The 16,627-nt window shown below is 42.0% G+C and overlaps 1 protein-coding gene across 1 annotated transcript; it reads left to right on the forward strand.

Annotated features, from left to right (window-relative positions):
- Positions 1 to 440: 440 nt before the first annotated feature.
- Positions 441 to 15,457, forward strand: LOC133014137 (terminal nucleotidyltransferase 4A-like). The gene is made up of 12 exons (XM_061081288.1): positions 441 to 1,331; positions 1,777 to 1,900; positions 7,936 to 7,982; positions 8,536 to 8,656; positions 9,251 to 9,358; positions 9,448 to 9,576; positions 10,754 to 10,967; positions 11,447 to 11,573; positions 11,670 to 11,773; positions 11,909 to 12,093; positions 12,315 to 12,452; positions 13,016 to 15,457. Exons 1-12 carry the CDS (start codon positions 619 to 621, stop codon positions 13,448 to 13,450), a joined length of 2,445 nt encoding a protein of 814 aa, XP_060937271.1. The 5' UTR covers positions 441 to 618; the 3' UTR covers positions 13,451 to 15,457.
- The last annotated feature ends 1,170 nt before the right edge of the window (positions 15,458 to 16,627 follow it).

Below are 16,627 nucleotides of genomic sequence, written 5' to 3' on the forward strand. Positions count from 1 at the left end.
AGAGCATTAGAGCAGAAATACAGAAATATATAATTTTTTTACAAAACAGTAAAATCAAGATAAAAAAAACTATTGGAGATTAATACAATTGACATCAGAATAAGGAGAAAGTATACAAAAAATGTGTCAATGGGAGATTTAAAAGAGATATGGAGTAATAAAAATTACTTTACAAAATAATATAAAATATTCAATAATTCTGCAGAGACATAATTGTCAGCTTTTTTATCTTTAGTGAGTTTTTTGTGATATTCAAGAAAATATAAAGCAATTCAATGCTTCACTTCCGGTGTGTTCGCCCTGCGCACCTGTGACTTGACGCAACTCGTGCTCCTGAGGGGTGTGTCCCAGCAGATTTAAATCCCCCGCACATGCGCACTGGCTGATCCGTGCTGCTGCCTGCGCCATATTGGCTGAGTTACATAGGGAGTGGAGTTGGACAAGCTGCCCGAATTTAAAGACCTACAAGCAGTCTCCGGACATGAAGCACCTCCAGGGTAACAATTGAAGCAACGCGGCGGTAGGACTCGACTCTTTTCCCGGGTGCTCAGCGCTTAATTTGCCGAACCGCTCGCATTTCAAACCCCGCGAAGAGGCTCCTCGGCCGGCTCGAGTGTGATGGATCCCAGGACCGCTTGGATCCAGCCGGAGCAGAAGGGACCTGCCGACTCCCTGTGGATGCACATTTGGGAAACCTCTCAGGGCTTCGGGGGCAACTCCGACCTCGACAACCACCTCCACCACCAGCGCAACTTCGCGGCGCAGAATTCAAACTCCGCGGACTCGAACGGCGAGTATTGCAAACATGTCGCCCCGCCACCGCCGGCGGTTCTGCTCGGGAAACAGCCGAAGCGAGGCGGCGGCGACGGCAGCAGCAGAGGAGGCGTCCGGAGGAAGGGCTCGCTGTCCCCGTCCTCCTCCTCGCTGGACTCCGAGGCCGAGAGCTCGTCGCCCTCCGGCTCCTCTCTGCGGATCGACAACCTGAACGTGGCGGAGGAGGCCAGCCGGTTCCTGCACTACGGCGAGCACGAGTTGAACGAGAACAATCTCCGGCGGCAGTGTGCCCCTCCGCCTTTCCACAGCGCTCAGCAGCAGCACCACTGTCGCAGCATGCAACAGCCGGGCGGCCACACCCCCACCGGCATGAAGAATCAGCATGGGAACAAGCAGCAGCACCACCACCACCACCAGGCGCATCCATCCGGCCGCAGGAAGCACCTGAACCGGGCCAACACTTTCCACGGCATCAACCCGCTGCTGTGCTACGGGCACTACGTGGACTCGTCCTGCAGCCTGTGGAAAACCAGGCGCTACAGCCCGGGCGTGAATGGGTAAGGACGCGAGGTCGATTCCTGCCAGTCACGGGCAGGTTCCCAACGTGAGGTGTCGGGACCTAATTGGTACTTGACAGGATTCCACCAGGTCACCAGCCACAATAAGAAGAGGGGAATAAAAGCACAAATATGCCCTTTTTTTATAAATGTGCACAGAAAAGTTGTGGTCCCTCCAACAAAACTGTGGATTTATTTGACCTAATGTATTCCCTTGAACTTGAAGTTTAGTATTTTATACAGTACGTCAGATCATGTATTTGATGCATAAACACATTTTGACATGTCCCCCCCCCCCCCCTCCCTTCTAAATTTGTGTAGGCCCCATCCTTGTATTTGCTACCTGAATTCTCAATTGCATCCAACAGATTGACATCATACCTGAAGCGCGCTCACCCATTTTATCAATCAATGACCCCACATGTCCCGTGTTTCCTCCTTACAGTCTGCATGAAGAGATCATGGACTTCTTCAACTTCATGTCTCCGCGACCAGAAGAGGAGGCCATGAGAAGAGATGTCGTGAACAGGATAGAAAAGGTCATCAAGGACTTGTGGCCCACGGCGCGGGTGAGTAACGGGAGGCTTCATCATGTGCCTGTGCAGAGGTTTGGAGAGGGTACCACATGCCCTGTATGGGGGGCTACACTACTCCACTCTGCCCAATATAACTGTTGCATCAAATTTAGCTTATATATGCATTTTTTTTTTTGTGTGTTAAGTCACTAAAAAGTAAAAGGTTCTCCCTTCTGTTTTTTAATCCTTCAGCGAATTATGTTAAACATCAGGAACGTGTTGGAAACAGAAAATCGCAACTTGCTGTCTTGCTAATGTTGCATCTTGTACAATCCCCCCCTTCCCCAAAAAAGCAGTTGCTCGTTGTTCCCAAGATGTAAAAAAAGTAGGGCTGGGCAACGATTAAAAGTTTTAATCGCGATTAATCGCATGATTTCCCTGATTAATCACGATTAATCGCATTTGTATACGTAAAATCCAATAATGAATTAAAAAGTAGTGTATAGCGCAATTTTATTTTCAATGTTCTGCCATATGAACGAAAGTGCCATAACATTTGTTGTGCAAACACTTTTAACATCAGCATTTAATACAGTAGCAGTTAGGGATGCACCGAATAGAGAATTTGTGGCCGAAGCCGAATAATAATCAAACGCTTGGCCGAATACCGAATGTGGTTGTTAAGTTTTTTTTTTTTTTTTTTTTTTAATTTGCAAAAATAAAATACATAGACATGATTTTCAAAGAAAGTAAATGTTTATTTAACATTTCTGACATGTAGTGCAAAAAAGTGCAAAAGTTGGCACAAGTCTACTAAGTAACAGTAGGCTATAATGTAAACAATAATGTAATGGCTGAGGTAAATAGCAAGTGTGCTTGTAACATCAAACACTTACAGGTACATAACATATCCCTGACCAGAACAGATTTGTCATCAGAAAGAAACTGACATCTGAGACAAGACAACCCAAATTGCTTTACAGACAAAAACATTAAAACAAAACAACTGTGCCTGTATCAAGCCATAGGTCTACTTAGCCTACTCCTACAGGAACAGTGGCAGGTTCTTCTTTATGAAGAGAAGCTTCTCTGCTTTATCACATGTCAGTCTGTTCCTCTTCTCATCAAGGACATGTGATGCAGCACTAAACAGCCTCTCACTATCAGTGCTTGTGCATGGAGCAGCCAGGTACCTTGGAATGGAAACAACATTGTAGGTTCAGTTCATTGTTATCAAGCAATAAAAAAATAGTAATAAAGATTAAAAGAAAACCAATCCTTTCCCATACTTTTAGCTTATTGTTTTAAATGTTACTGTACATCACCATTACTCTTGTGCACTTGCATTGTAGTATTCCTATATTGTTTTCTGTTGCATTAATTACATTATACATTTTGTTTTACCACTGTAAACCACTTTGTAAGTATGTTTTGAAAGGTGCTGTAAAAATTATTGACTGTTATTACCTGCGTGCCATCTGTGCTAAGTCAGGAAAGCGGCCTTGATTGGTCCTCCAATATGTTAGAGGATTGTCACTCCTGGGGATGGGGACTTCTGACAAGTAAGAGTCCAGCTGTTGAGCAGTGGCACTCGTTGTCTGCCTGGCATCTGGGTTGTTTTCCTGGAGGATCTCTTCAAACATGTCAGAGTGAGGGCACACGTACTGCCTCCGTGGTGCGGATTCTTTTTTTCTCTGCACCCTCTCCCCCCTCTCTGTGCGTCACTTCACTGTCTCCAAGTGGCTTTAATAAGTCCAATTCAGCCTGGACCATTTCCCTTACCCTCTGTTTTTTCTCCACTTCAATCCTGTGCGATGTGCTTTGCGAACTTTTTTGTCTTTTCAAAGACCGCGGCCACGGACGGAGTGTGGGTGCTGCTCGGAGCTTTCCTCTTTGATGCTACTGCAGCCGTCGCTCGCTCAAACTGAGCATGCTGCTCGGGGTGTTTGGCTTTAAGGTGGTTAATTAAGGCAGTAGTGCCAAAGGTCTAGATATTTCGGCTAAACACTGCTTTCAAACTGCAATTCTTGTGTCGCTCTCCGACACTTTAAAACATGACCACACCGCAGACTTTGTTTACGTTTACCGCGTCACTAGACGCTGTTTGCTTGCGTCATTAAAACGCGCCGCTAATATTCGGCCTTGTTTTTCACTAATTTTACCGGATACCGAATGTGGCCTTTTTTGCAATATTCGGCCGAATATATTCGGTGCATCCCTAGTAGCAGTTAAATAAAATATTCAGTGTAAATCTCAACTTAACAATGTTATCAAAGCAAATACAAAATTAAAGCTCAGTGCCAGGGCATTAATGTTATCCTCTTCGTTATGAAAAATCTTTACTCCTCCCTGCGTCTAACGTAGTCTGCCGAAGCTCGCTCCGCTCGCTGTTTCGTTGAATGATTTGCTGATATCAACTGTGTGTTTTGCATTTAGGTGATATTTTAGACTGGAAGTACTCCGGTGATAAGAAATTTCACCTTGGCAGTGGCTACAAATAACTTTGGTTCTGTCGACTCCGCCGTCTGGAAGAACTTTAAAATGAAAATGGCCATGTAAAAGCTCCGTACCCTTATCAATGGTTGTTTATCCGCCAATTATTTTCTTTTTTCCGGTTCCGCAGCAGTCAGCAACAGACATTTACAAAATAAAACCCTGACTTTCACAATAAAACAATAAATAATCAAACCTGAGTTCATGCGAGATAAAATAATTGTCTGAGTTAAATAAGTGATGAGTTAATTCGAAATTAACTAGTTAACTTGCCCAGCCCTAAAAAAAAGAAAAGAAAACTAGAGTGACACAAAAGTTCATGGGTATTTATGCGCACTGAATTGTTACGCCAGAAGAGGTGCAGCATCATCGTCTAGACATTCAAATAAAGAAGAAATTGGCCCGTTCACCCAGGTGTCATGTCTCCATTACTGTGGCTCTGAGCCACAGCCAAAATAAACCTGCGTTTACTGCAGAGTCATTTGATACGGGAGTGAATGGCGACTGTATCCATTCCCATTATAAACAATATAGACAGATGTTAATGCGTGTTAGTGGGGTTTTTTGACCATGGGAAAATGGGCTACACTCTGTGGAAGACTCCCGGCTGTCCATCTTTAGATGAAGCGTACCACCATGCTTATTTCTTGAGACCATACCATTCTGCACCTCTTATCCAAGTTCCTTACCATTTTTACAACATGTGCCTTATAATCATGCATCAAGTACTGACCTCAAACCCTCCTCTGTCAAATCTGGACATGGCTGAAGTTAATGTTTGCAGCTTCAGATGAACTTGACTTCATAACTTCTTACTGCAAAAGATTCAGATTTATTTTTAAAGCAGATAAAGGTTTGCAAATATGATTATAAAGGAATGATGCAGAAATGTGTGATTCCCGATTTAGACTCCTAAATTAGCAGTTGACTGTTTCAGGTCGTCTTTGTATGTTATAAGGTCAGAGAGGTGATGATATAGCTCTGGTGACGTGAGGCCAAGGTAAGTGGTGGTGTTATAATGGACAGCTTTATGTTGAGATATATAATCTGTGTTTAATGATACGTTTGCTCAGATTTATAGACGTGTGGCAGACAGAATGTGAATTACCACCTCTCTGACACACTGTCTCAACCATAGACTGTCCATGAATGTTCTCTTGGATTGTTTCAATCTAATAACGAATAAAGATGTATAAGTTATGAATAAGTTATGTCAGTATTATCAATCTTCTCACAATATTAGAGGTGGTTTAAGAAAACAAATGAGAATTAAAAAAAAATCCCCGCTCCTTAATGCATCATAATTCTCATTCTGATCTCATCCATCTTGTTTGTAAGAGACGGAGCGCTGGTCTGTACGGGTTAGCCTTTAGCGTAGCACGTAGCCTAGCTTGCTTCCCCCCGCTTCGGTTTCCTCTCCCTCTGCCTGAACATTGGCTTTTCCTGCCTGACTGCTGTAAATCGTTTTTCTGACCTCACGGGTAATCCCTACTGACCACAGACATTGAGAATAGTTAATAGAAAAAGAGAATCTTCTCCCTGATTGTCTCATTTGCTGTTGTAGGTCATGTAGGTGGCAATATATAAATTATACATAACCAGTAAAAAAGTCCTTGTAGGGGCTTTAAGAGGATAGTTTACCATGAAAAGAAAATGCACTCTGTATCTTCTCACCCCTATGCCTATGGAGGGGTGGGTGATGTGTTTGAGTCCACAAAACACTTTTGTAATTTCAGGGGTAAACTTTGTTAGAGCAGAATCCAATACAATTGAAGTCAGTGGTAAGTCCTCCTTCAGACTTAATATAAAACAGAAAAACCATAATATGCCTCCATACTGCTCGTGTGGTGTCATCCCAAGTGTTCGGAGGCCCCAATTTTCATATTGGACTTGAAACTATGTCATTTACATCGTGTTTTAAGAGCAAATATCCACGGATATCTTCTGACGAGGCGCATTCAAGGACCGTTGGAAATGCTAATGTACGCTAGCTTAGCAGCTTGTGTTGGACTTTTAGGCTAAAAACGTGGTGGAAATGACTTTGAATCGAGTCAAATTTGAAAGACTGTGCTTGCGGGTACTTGGATGACTCTACACGAGTAGTATGGAGCCATTTTTTTTTTTTCTGTTTTATTTTGTTGAAGATGGGTCACTGTCTTCAACTGTTTACCCCTGAAACAAAAAGTGCTTTGTGGACTCAAGCACTTGTGTTCCGTTTGTCTTCCTCCGGAAATAGGTCATCTGATAAGAGCCCGGCAAATCAGCAAAGACTTGACGATCGAAAACATTTTAACCCAGCATGACTCACACATTTTAAATTAAGTCTTTTTTATTGGTTTTATTAATTTGTTTGTATCATTATGAAACATAGGCCTTCAGTGCATCGTTTGAGTTCTCATATCAACTTTGTTATTGCTTTTGTTAAATACTTTAAAGAGCTGTTTTGCGCTCAGTAAATCGATGTTATTATGTCATGCAGCCAGGAGCCAGTGTGTCTGGAGGTTTACTGCACTCGCGTATATTGTTTTGGCCACGCCATAGGCCGTCCACAGCCCTGCTTTACTCTACACGTCCAAACATAGTTGGCCGGATATGATCATTATTCATGTCATTTGCGTTCCCAAAGTAATATTAGGGAATTTTCCATTTTGTGTTCCCAGCAGAATGTTAGTGTACTTCATAATAAATAGAATTTTTAAAATAGATTTGCCATTATAAATATTTTGAAATAATTCTGGCGGTAGAAGTCCCCCTGGGCCTCAATGTGGATAAGATTTATTTTCTTTCCTCTAAAGGCCACTTAGTATCACTCTTCTAAACTGTAGCAGTACAAATACTAGATGTTTTTGAGTGCACACGCACCCTGTTCTGCAGAGATCGGTGTCATATTTTGACCTAATTTTTAACTTTCCAACAACTCATTCACACTTCTTCAAACTGTGATTGACATTGGCAGAGTACATTTTCTGTTAATATTTTCCCCATGTAGTACCTCCTGTAGCTGTCTGCAGGATTTAATCTGTTTATTATTTTTGACAAACATTTATGAAGTTTGTAAAGCCCTTTTAGCCGAAAACATACTGAAGCTGCTGGCAAGAAAGCTTGACGTGCAGTACATTAATCACAAGTGACTTCTGTTAAACATATCAATTTAATGCTGTAAATGCACTTTTGTTTAAAACACAGACTTGGTTAGCACAAGAGCTTCACCCAACCAATTTCACCCACCCTAATGACGACATATATTCTTCTCCTGACGATACAGTACAACACATTTTAATTAATCCCATAGGTGACTTGGTTTAGGGCAAGTGAATAAAGACAAAACAAGATACAGACCAGCACAAATATCACAAAGCAATTACACAAGAGTTGTTGAGTTGTGGTTTGGGCCAAAAGTGTAAGAGTGAATTACCGTTTCTTTTAAAAACTCAAATACTGAGAATAACTGACCTGCTTTACTCAGCGAACCCTCTCACTAGGACGCTGCAATGACATTTCATCAATTCAGAGCAATGAATCAAACTGTTAAATGGTTGCATAAAATGCGTCTCATCTTAAACCAGACCTGTGTTGATTTCTCTTGTATCCTGCAGGTGGAGATTTTTGGCAGCTTCAGCACAGGGCTGTATCTTCCCACAAGGTAACCGGGTTGTTTTTTGTTTTTTTGTCCTGCCTGGTCTGACCTCACGTGGACTTATTTTAAAATGTTGACATGCTAGTTTTAAGAAAGTGGAAGAGCTATATTTGTTCTGGGTATGTTTTCTTTAGTCAAAGCCTCAGTAACTATCAGTGTTCTGTGAAGCAGCTTATTTATCAGTCAAGCAGTAATTACAGCATTTTGAGAGCAGGGGAATGAGAAAGAAAACAGCTGTTTGCACCATAGGTGGTTTGGAGGGGAATAAATGCTGCTTCAGTCCAGTTATATTCACCAATCTTCTTCTTCTTCTTCTTTTAAACTGTTCTTCCCAAGTCTTAATCTGTCAAAGTGTCACTTTGAGCTCGCACAGCCTCTCCAGCTCAGAGTGTAAAAAAGCAGGATTGTTTATATTTCAAAATGTCTACATTTGTTTTTCTTGGATAGAGCAAGGCTTAATGTTGCGTTTTTGGTGACCTGCACATCACCATGCACTTTGAATACTTGGGGGAAATATATTGAGTTTTGAGTAGCAAGTACTTTGTTCTTTTGTTCTCAGTGACATTGACCTGGTTGTGTTTGGAAAGTGGGATCATCCTCCGCTGCAAGAACTGGAACAAGCCCTGAAGAAACACAATGTGTCCGGCCCATATCCCATCAAGGTCCTTGACAAAGCTACGGTAAGTCACTATCTCTCTTATAATGCAACGCCATTGTAGGTTTAGTTGGGGCCTGTTTAAAGTTTGCAGCTAGCTAAATATTAAAAACTGGCTAAACATGTTTTGTCAATCATTTCAACGATAGACTGTTTATAAAGATGGACAACATCACTACTCTTAAAAAGGCCAAGCATCTCAATTGACACCTTTTGGCTGACTGCAGTATAGGTCGTACCTCCTGCCTCCATGTTAATGGATAGGACAGAAATCCATTTGTCTTGAAGATCGTTTCTGTCACTTTAGGTCGTTGTCGCACTGTAATTTATTTTATACAATTAAAACGGGGTGAAACATCATGATTTGAAAGCTAAAACTAAGTCTCAATTGGTCGAGCACAATTATTGGTTGGGCCATGCTTCCGCAGCTCCATCTCACGATCGTTACTGCTCAGACTCTCGCTCCAACTGTGCAAGATGAGTGTTCATATCTGGATAGTGGGGGCAAGAGGACACGCGTCGTCCATCTTTATCTACAGTCTATGATTTTATCACAAATCATGAAATGTCTGTTGACATCTACCTGTGAATTGATCACAACCTGACTGTCTGTCCCCAGGTGCCAATCATCAAGCTCACAGACCATGAGACAGAGGTGAAAGTGGACATCAGCTTCAATGTAGAAACTGCTGTGAAAGCAGCACAGTTCATCAAAAGCTACCTGAAGGTAATTATTTTAATGCTTGACAATCTCCACACAAGTTGTGGTCTGTCTTTTGGTTTGTATCTCATGTATGTGTCTGCTGTGTTTTGTAGAAGTACACTGTTCTGCCACCGCTGATCTTCGTCTTGAAGCAGTTCCTACTGCAGAGAGATTTGAATGAAGTCTTCACTGGAGGCATCAGCTCATACAGCCTTATCCTGATGGCCATCAGCTTCCTGCAGGTACATTTGCTCAGTTTGCATGCTTAACCTAAGAGTAAGCTTTGTAGTGTGAAAGCACATTCAAATTTAATTATTTTCAGTCTATTCAAAATAGGGATGGGCATAATTAATCGACGATCGATTAATTGATCATTAAGAATTTCGTCGATGAAATTATTTTGTCATCGACGAAATTATGATGCGTTCACTGCCAACACTGCAAAGCTATACGTCTCCATGAGCGCATGAGGAGTCCACCGCTCTTCTTCAAGTAGGAGGTCGGAATATCCGAGTTGCCTGAACGCAACACAGTGACGATGTTAGCAGTTGTAGGAAGCATCCCGGAGTTATACTCTACAAGCCCCGCTGAAAGACCAGGAGCTAGCCGCTGGGAGCTAGATGGATTTGACGGTTCTCAACCTCTCAGTCCGGTTGTCACGTCATCAATCCCGGAACCTCACCCAGACCCGGGTCTGTACGGGTTCCCTTCCCCGTAGACTGAGGGTCCGTGTGCGGACATTCAGCCGAGCTCCGCAGCTAGCCGCCGGAGCTAGCAGAGGCTAGCTCCAAAACTATCCCCTTCGGACCCGGACAAAGCCGGGTCTGGTTGAGGGGTTCCGGGAGTGAGGACGCGACAACCACCGGACAGAGAGGTCGAGAACCGTCAGATCGAGCTAGTTCTCAGCGGGGCTGAAGAGAGCAGCAGCGCATATTTTCAAGTGTAACCATTGAACGATCCCGTTTAACTGCCACAAGAGTTGTTCATCTTGTAATAAAGATCTCAATGAGGAAACGCGCTGTGTTTTTTCTATTTTCACTGCATTTTAACAGCCTATAAATAGTGAATTTTAATATAAAAATATGAATGATTAATCGAAAATTCGTCATTAACTCTCCCGACGATCGATTAAGACAATTTAATCGAATGCCCATCCCTAATTCAAAACACTACCAATTGTGTAATCACCCTCGTTCAAGTTTTCATAGATATTCTTAATCTCTCAAATTCATAATTTCAAAGTGTTATTGTTGGTGCAATTTAACGTAAAACTCATTGTGTAAACTTTTTTGCAAAGTAATATTGCTTGATATTAGTTATACATATTTCCTTCTGTGTTGTGTGTCAAATAACATTTCAAACTGTCTGGATGTTGTTTACAAAGTGTGGGTAATGATTTCTCCTTGTCCTGTTGATCAGTTACATCCTAGGATCGACACGCGTCGTGCCAACATCAACCTGGGCATCCTGCTGATCGAGTTCTTTGAGCTGTACGGCCGTGATTTCAACTACATCAAAACCGGCATCAGGGTGAAGACAGGGGGGGCATACCTGTCCAAGGAGGAAATGCTGAAAGCCATGGGCACTGGAAACAGGCCGTCCATGCTCTGCATAGAAGATCCAATACAGCCAGGTCAGACTGGGGTCTGAAAGGATGAATAAATGCACTATGATCTGATATATTCAACTGTTTATATACAGACGGAGGAGGAGGGAATTACTAATGGCTAAAATGGCTAATGGGAAAACGATAAGAAGCAAATGTCTCCCTTAACTTTTAATCAGTTACGGTGTGGTTTTAAAGTGTAAAGTGAGTTTCCCCCTTTTGTCAGTTTTATTTGCGTGTAAAAACAACTAATTGGAAATGCAGAAAATGTAATTAATATAAAAACAAATTTTATATATGAGAGCTGCAATGTTCATTGGACTCAAGTTGGTCCAAAATGTTCCTCCAAGTAACATTAATTGTTAAAGAGTATGTAAACCTAGTTTATAGCTAGGCTAGTTAGTTTTGAGTTATGTTGATTTTTTTTTTTGAATCTTTTTCACAGCAGCATTGGAGTTTTATTATTTAATTTGACTACTTTTATATAATTATTTTATTCTTCACAGGAAACGACGTTGGCAGGAGTTCCTATGGCGTCCTTCAGGTGAAGCAGGTGTTTGACTTTGCCTACATGGTGCTGAGTCATGGAGTTTCTCCTCTCGCTCGTGCTTACCCAAACAAGGAGTATGACAGGTTGGATTATTTTTCTTTTAATTCATAGTTCTTGTCTTTGCACTTGTTTTGTGTGATTCCTGACGTCATTGAGGGCTTTACCTCTCTGTGTTGCAGCACTTTAGGACGCATTATCAAAGTCAGCCCAGAGGTGTTGGTCTACAGGGAGTGGACGATCAAGAAGTGGGGAGCTAAGCAGTACGCCAAGTTGGAAAACCATGGTAACCCTGCAACAAACATGGGTTTACGTCTTCTTTCTTTAACATTTGGACGAGACTCAAATAAATATGAATTGTTATGATCTCGTGACAAAAAATCAAATTTTGTCTCACCAGTAGCATTCTCTTCGATCCTAGATATAGAGACCTGTGAGCAGGACCTTGCCAGGCTTATGCTAGTTTCTGTGGAGGATCAGAGGGACAGTTCCTCCCCCCTCAGCGCTGACTCCCCCTCACCCTCTCCAGTCTTCCTCCCCAGCCCTCAGCACCATTCGTCTTCATCCTCTGCATGCTCGCTCTCCTCCTCCTCCGGAAGTGACATTGTAAGGCCAAAGGATATTTTGACCATTCAAACATTTACTAAATCAGTGCTTAATGATTAGTGGGGACATAGTCTGGAGCCACTATCTTGTATTTTCCTGCAATTTCTAACATCGTCAGAATAACATGATGCAACTATGATTCCCCCAGCCACAACTGGTCTGTTGTTTAACTTGGTTTTCTTTTGGCTTTTACAGTTTTGTTAATATGTGACTCTTTCCAGGAATCTGATTCACCCCCATGCAGCAATGCTGCTATCCAACTCCACCCTCTCACCCTGCCCTCACTCCATCCAGTAATCCAGATTTCTACTGACCTGAGGGCCACACACCCAGCAGGCTTTATCCACGCCACGCCCCAGGTTGGTTTATTATTTATTTATTTCACTGCGCCGGTAGAGTACAACCGTATTATGGGTTTACCAGTATTATCGAGTGGTCTCTCAGAATTATATTGGTGAGTAGCCAGAACACAATCTCTTTATTGACATAAAATTTCAGGGACTTTTATCTTTAGTGTTGCAAACTCTGCTTGAGTGAAGAAATCACCACCTCACTTATGGATTTATTAGTTAATCAGCACAATGACCAACATTAACCACAACGTTCTTCTGAACAGACGTGTTTCAAACGCATGCAAAAAAAGTTTTATTTGTATTTTGAAATGTAAAACACTAAACTTCTCAGCAGTTCCTAATAACAGGATTCGGCCTCCAAAAATCAATGCACGTCTGGTTCATCTCACAGGTGACCAAGCAATATGAACAATGCTGCATGGAATTTCAGCCTAAAAGAATCAGTTAGATGATGTGTGTGTAATGCTGACATACTTGTATATAATTTCCCTTTTGCTTTTCAATAATAGAAAATGTTACTCCTAGCTAAATTTACAATACACATTATTACAGTCCTTATTTTTCTCCAGGTCCAGATGTCCCTCCCTGAAAGTCTAACCATCCCTACCCTCTCCGATTGCCAGTTCTACCATGAGAATCTGCCTTCGATCAGCGTTGTGCACCGACACGCGTCACAAGCTGCACAGGTCTCCCAGCACATCAACTCCACAAGCCCTCTCCCCAGCCCGCTCCACCACCCTCAGGTGGGAGGGCATCAGAGCCATACTTACACTTTGAGATCCAATTCCCAAAGCTCCATCGACCCGCACAAATTCAGCTTCAAGCACAACCAAGGCGGAAGCCTGCGGAGCCAAAACTACTCTCAAGGCAACTTCACCCCCCAGCAGCGGTTTGTTCCCCAGGGTCACAACACGACACCGTGCTTCAGGAACCAGCAGTACAACAGAAACACCTGGCGGCGCAGGAAGAGGGAGGATCTCCCTGCTCTCAACCAAAGTAGATGAAAGACTTGGAAGGTGCAGGATGTGACATTGCTCTCATTAGGCCTTTCTCAGCCCATCATGAATCTTTGAGTTGAGAAGCCATGAATGATTCAAGATGCCTATTTTGATGTCAGTGGCTCTCAAAAAAGCACCAACCTCATGCTGGAATTCCCAAGTTAAAGCGAGTTTTACCCATGGTGTTAAACAACCGATCTCTGCTCACACAGAGTGATGCTACAGGGCTATTTCAGGTGAAGGCTGACTGGAAAACTCTTACCTGTGGTCATTTTGTCACTTTTGTCTGATGGTAGTCAGAGCCCTTCCACTAAATTTGATGCACACCAGCACAGATGTTTTGAAAAAGGAATTACTGTTTCCCAGACATTCTCCATGCAACCCAAACATCTCTGAACATCTCGTGCCATAGTACTGAACTGGTTTGTCAAACCCCATCTCTCTATTTAGCTCCTTTTCGATGGATGATTCGGGCTTATTTCGTCTCCTGAATGGAACTCTCTATTAGCACGCTCTCGATTCAGAGCTCTTAAGGCTTTGACTATCATCTGTGAATTGTACTCTGGACTGAAGCGAAGCACTACCTTTCTACCTATGCAGCGCAACGCTGACTTGATGTTTTTCGGTGTGACGGCACAAAACCGGACCTTGTCTCAAGTGCTTAAACTGTGATGACTTGTTTGAATGTACTAAGTGTTTCTTTTTTGTGTGTGTTGGTCATAATCTTATGTTCTTGTTTTTGTCACGAAGGGATTTTTTTGTTCACGATGGCACTACGATGTTTTTGTACTGTAAACATTGCCACCTTATTTTAAGTTTATTTGCATTAATATGCAATTATGATTTTCTTTTTATTTAATTTATTTCACATTTTAGTTTTATTTTAGGGGTTTTCCCCCACTATACATTTGCTTATTTTGATTCTAGACTACATCGATCTGTGCAATAGATGGAATTAAGGGCCTTGAAGGAATGTGTTGGTGTGTGTGCGTGAGTGTGTACAGCTTTCTAGCAGAAGGGGAGCTGTGGTATTACATGAGAAATGTGCCAAAAATCCCATGATGCCAACATTTTATTCATGTTTAATTTACGTTTGCATTATTATCACTTGAACTTTGGACAACTGCCTGTCCAAATGTTTTCCCACCACCATTTCTCATTTTAAACATCACTTTTCATTGTGGGTGCATTTCCTCTTGAATAGACTGTAGACTGTGCTGAGGAAATACACCTTCAGCAGTGTTCACTCGTGCCATTTTAAATTTGTTCAACAACAGTTGGTGCTACTTATAACCAGCAAAATGCTTGTTTTCTGCCTTATATCTCCTTGATTCTGCCTTTGTAAAAATGACCAAATTTGCCCTTTCCCCCCTGGCTGTAGTTGCAGCTTTCTATCCTCGCCTCTACATGCACTGTCAGGGTTTATTTGGCTTTACTTTTTACATGCAGCTTCTAGGTGTATGCTCCAGGAGCAGACTCTGCAGTCAGTGATTGCTAGCATTAGCATCCTGTCACATCTTGTCTTTTTTTAAATTCCAAACCGGTTGTGTATAAGGTCCTTACATGTCGGGGTTTCTTCTCCGTATTTAAAGTCTATCTCTAAAAACAAGGTTTCAAAGCTATTTAATTTACACAGCAATCTGTACAAGGACTTGAGCTGGGATGTCACTGATTCACCGTTAACCGGAGTTTTGGTAGAGCCATTAACAAAAGCCAAACTTTGAAGTCATGTGGTTCAAAAGTCTGAAAATTAGTATTGTAACACCCTGGCAGCCAAACTTATGGATTCGACATGATACTGCGACCACTATGCCCTTAGTATTTCAGTGCGGCTGTTCAACAAGCCGCCTTAAAGGGTAACTCGATGGGTCGTTAAATCTCTTGCCACAAACCAAATCCCCAGCTCATATCTGTGTAACTAAGAATCTGTCATTGACTGACAAATATAGATGTATACCTTGTTTTTTTTTATGTAAGTTTTTCTATTTTTTTAATAAACATTTTAAAACTCCATTTCCTGTTTTAGTGTTTCATTTGTTATGTTTTGTCGAAACATATTTAACATGTAGGAACAGTGTATTACTGTTTCGCCATCTGCATCAGGATTATACAGTGCTACATTTGGTTAAAGACAAATGAACAGTGCTACTGTTAAGAAGTCTATATGCTTATATTGATTATGTGGTTTCCTGTTGTGTCTCGCCACCTTGTGGACTGCTCACTCACCCTAAAGCCAAACACTGGGTTCTTGAACAGCAGCATGTCATGTTCAATATAGAGCTGCACACTGAGCACATTTGCTCTTCTGGTGTGTTGTGATTCCTCCTGCTTTCTCATGGGGGCAGTGTTGGATCATTGTTTTTACTTGACTGCATCTAATCCAAAGCCTTTCATACTGACAGCAGGGTGCAGGCAAGTGGAACCTGACAGAGGAGAAAACTTAAAGAAAATCTCTCCTCTGATGGTTTAATCACTGACATTTTATTCCCTAGTTAAACGTAAGGAAAAAGGTTGTCCTCCTTGCTAAGACCCCTTTTAGCCTCTCCTGACTCAAACAAGCTGACTAAGGCGAAAGGAAACTATCGTTCTGCCGTGTCCCCTCCACTTCTGGCTCTGATTTCATTGATGATTAATTAGCAGTGATACATTGGCACAGGCTTTATTTCATAATATTGTTAAAAGCTGGCTCTGTGTTCCTGAGGGATGTTTTAACCAGATTAGACGAGCTAGGCAGCATTGATCCTGTATTGAAAATGTGCAGACACACACACACACACACACAAACTGGTCTCCATGATTTCCGAGGACATTAGATTGATTTCCTGGAGAATTCGTCTTACCTTAACCTTAGTTACTACTTGACTAACTAACCTTACTCTAAATCTAACCTTGACCTTTGCTTTTTGTCCCCATAAGGAAGACAAGTCCCCATAATGTGACTGGAAACAGATTTAGGTCCCCACAACACAAGTTAAAATGGCACCAAACACACAATCAAAATCACTCTAGGACCCAATTTATATTTAAATGTCTTCCTATGTCAGTACAAAGGAGATGTCAGAAGACTTCTTGGTTGTATTTCTGACTGACAGATTGTCCATTAAAGGCATTTCACAGGGTCCCTCCAAGTGTCCAGTTTAGACATGCCAAGATTGAATAATTCCCCCCCAAGTAATTTAATAT

The sequence above is a fragment of the Limanda limanda genome, chromosome 11 (assembly GCF_963576545.1).
Source record: "Limanda limanda chromosome 11, fLimLim1.1, whole genome shotgun sequence".
In the NCBI taxonomy this organism is placed as follows: Eukaryota; Metazoa; Chordata; class Actinopteri; order Pleuronectiformes; family Pleuronectidae; genus Limanda; species Limanda limanda.

Bases quoted from the DNA above. Each gene is read 5' to 3' on its own strand.
- LOC133014137 (XM_061081288.1), top strand. From the start codon at position 619: ATGGATCCCAGGACCGCTTGGATCCAGCCGGAGCAGAAGGGACCTGCC. The intron at 8,657-9,250 runs GTAAGTCACTAT...GTCTGTCCCCAG, and splicing joins AGGTCCTTGACAAAGCTACG to GTGCCAATCATCAAGCTCAC. The intron at 9,577-10,753 runs GTACATTTGCTC...CCTGTTGATCAG, and splicing joins TGGCCATCAGCTTCCTGCAG to TTACATCCTAGGATCGACAC.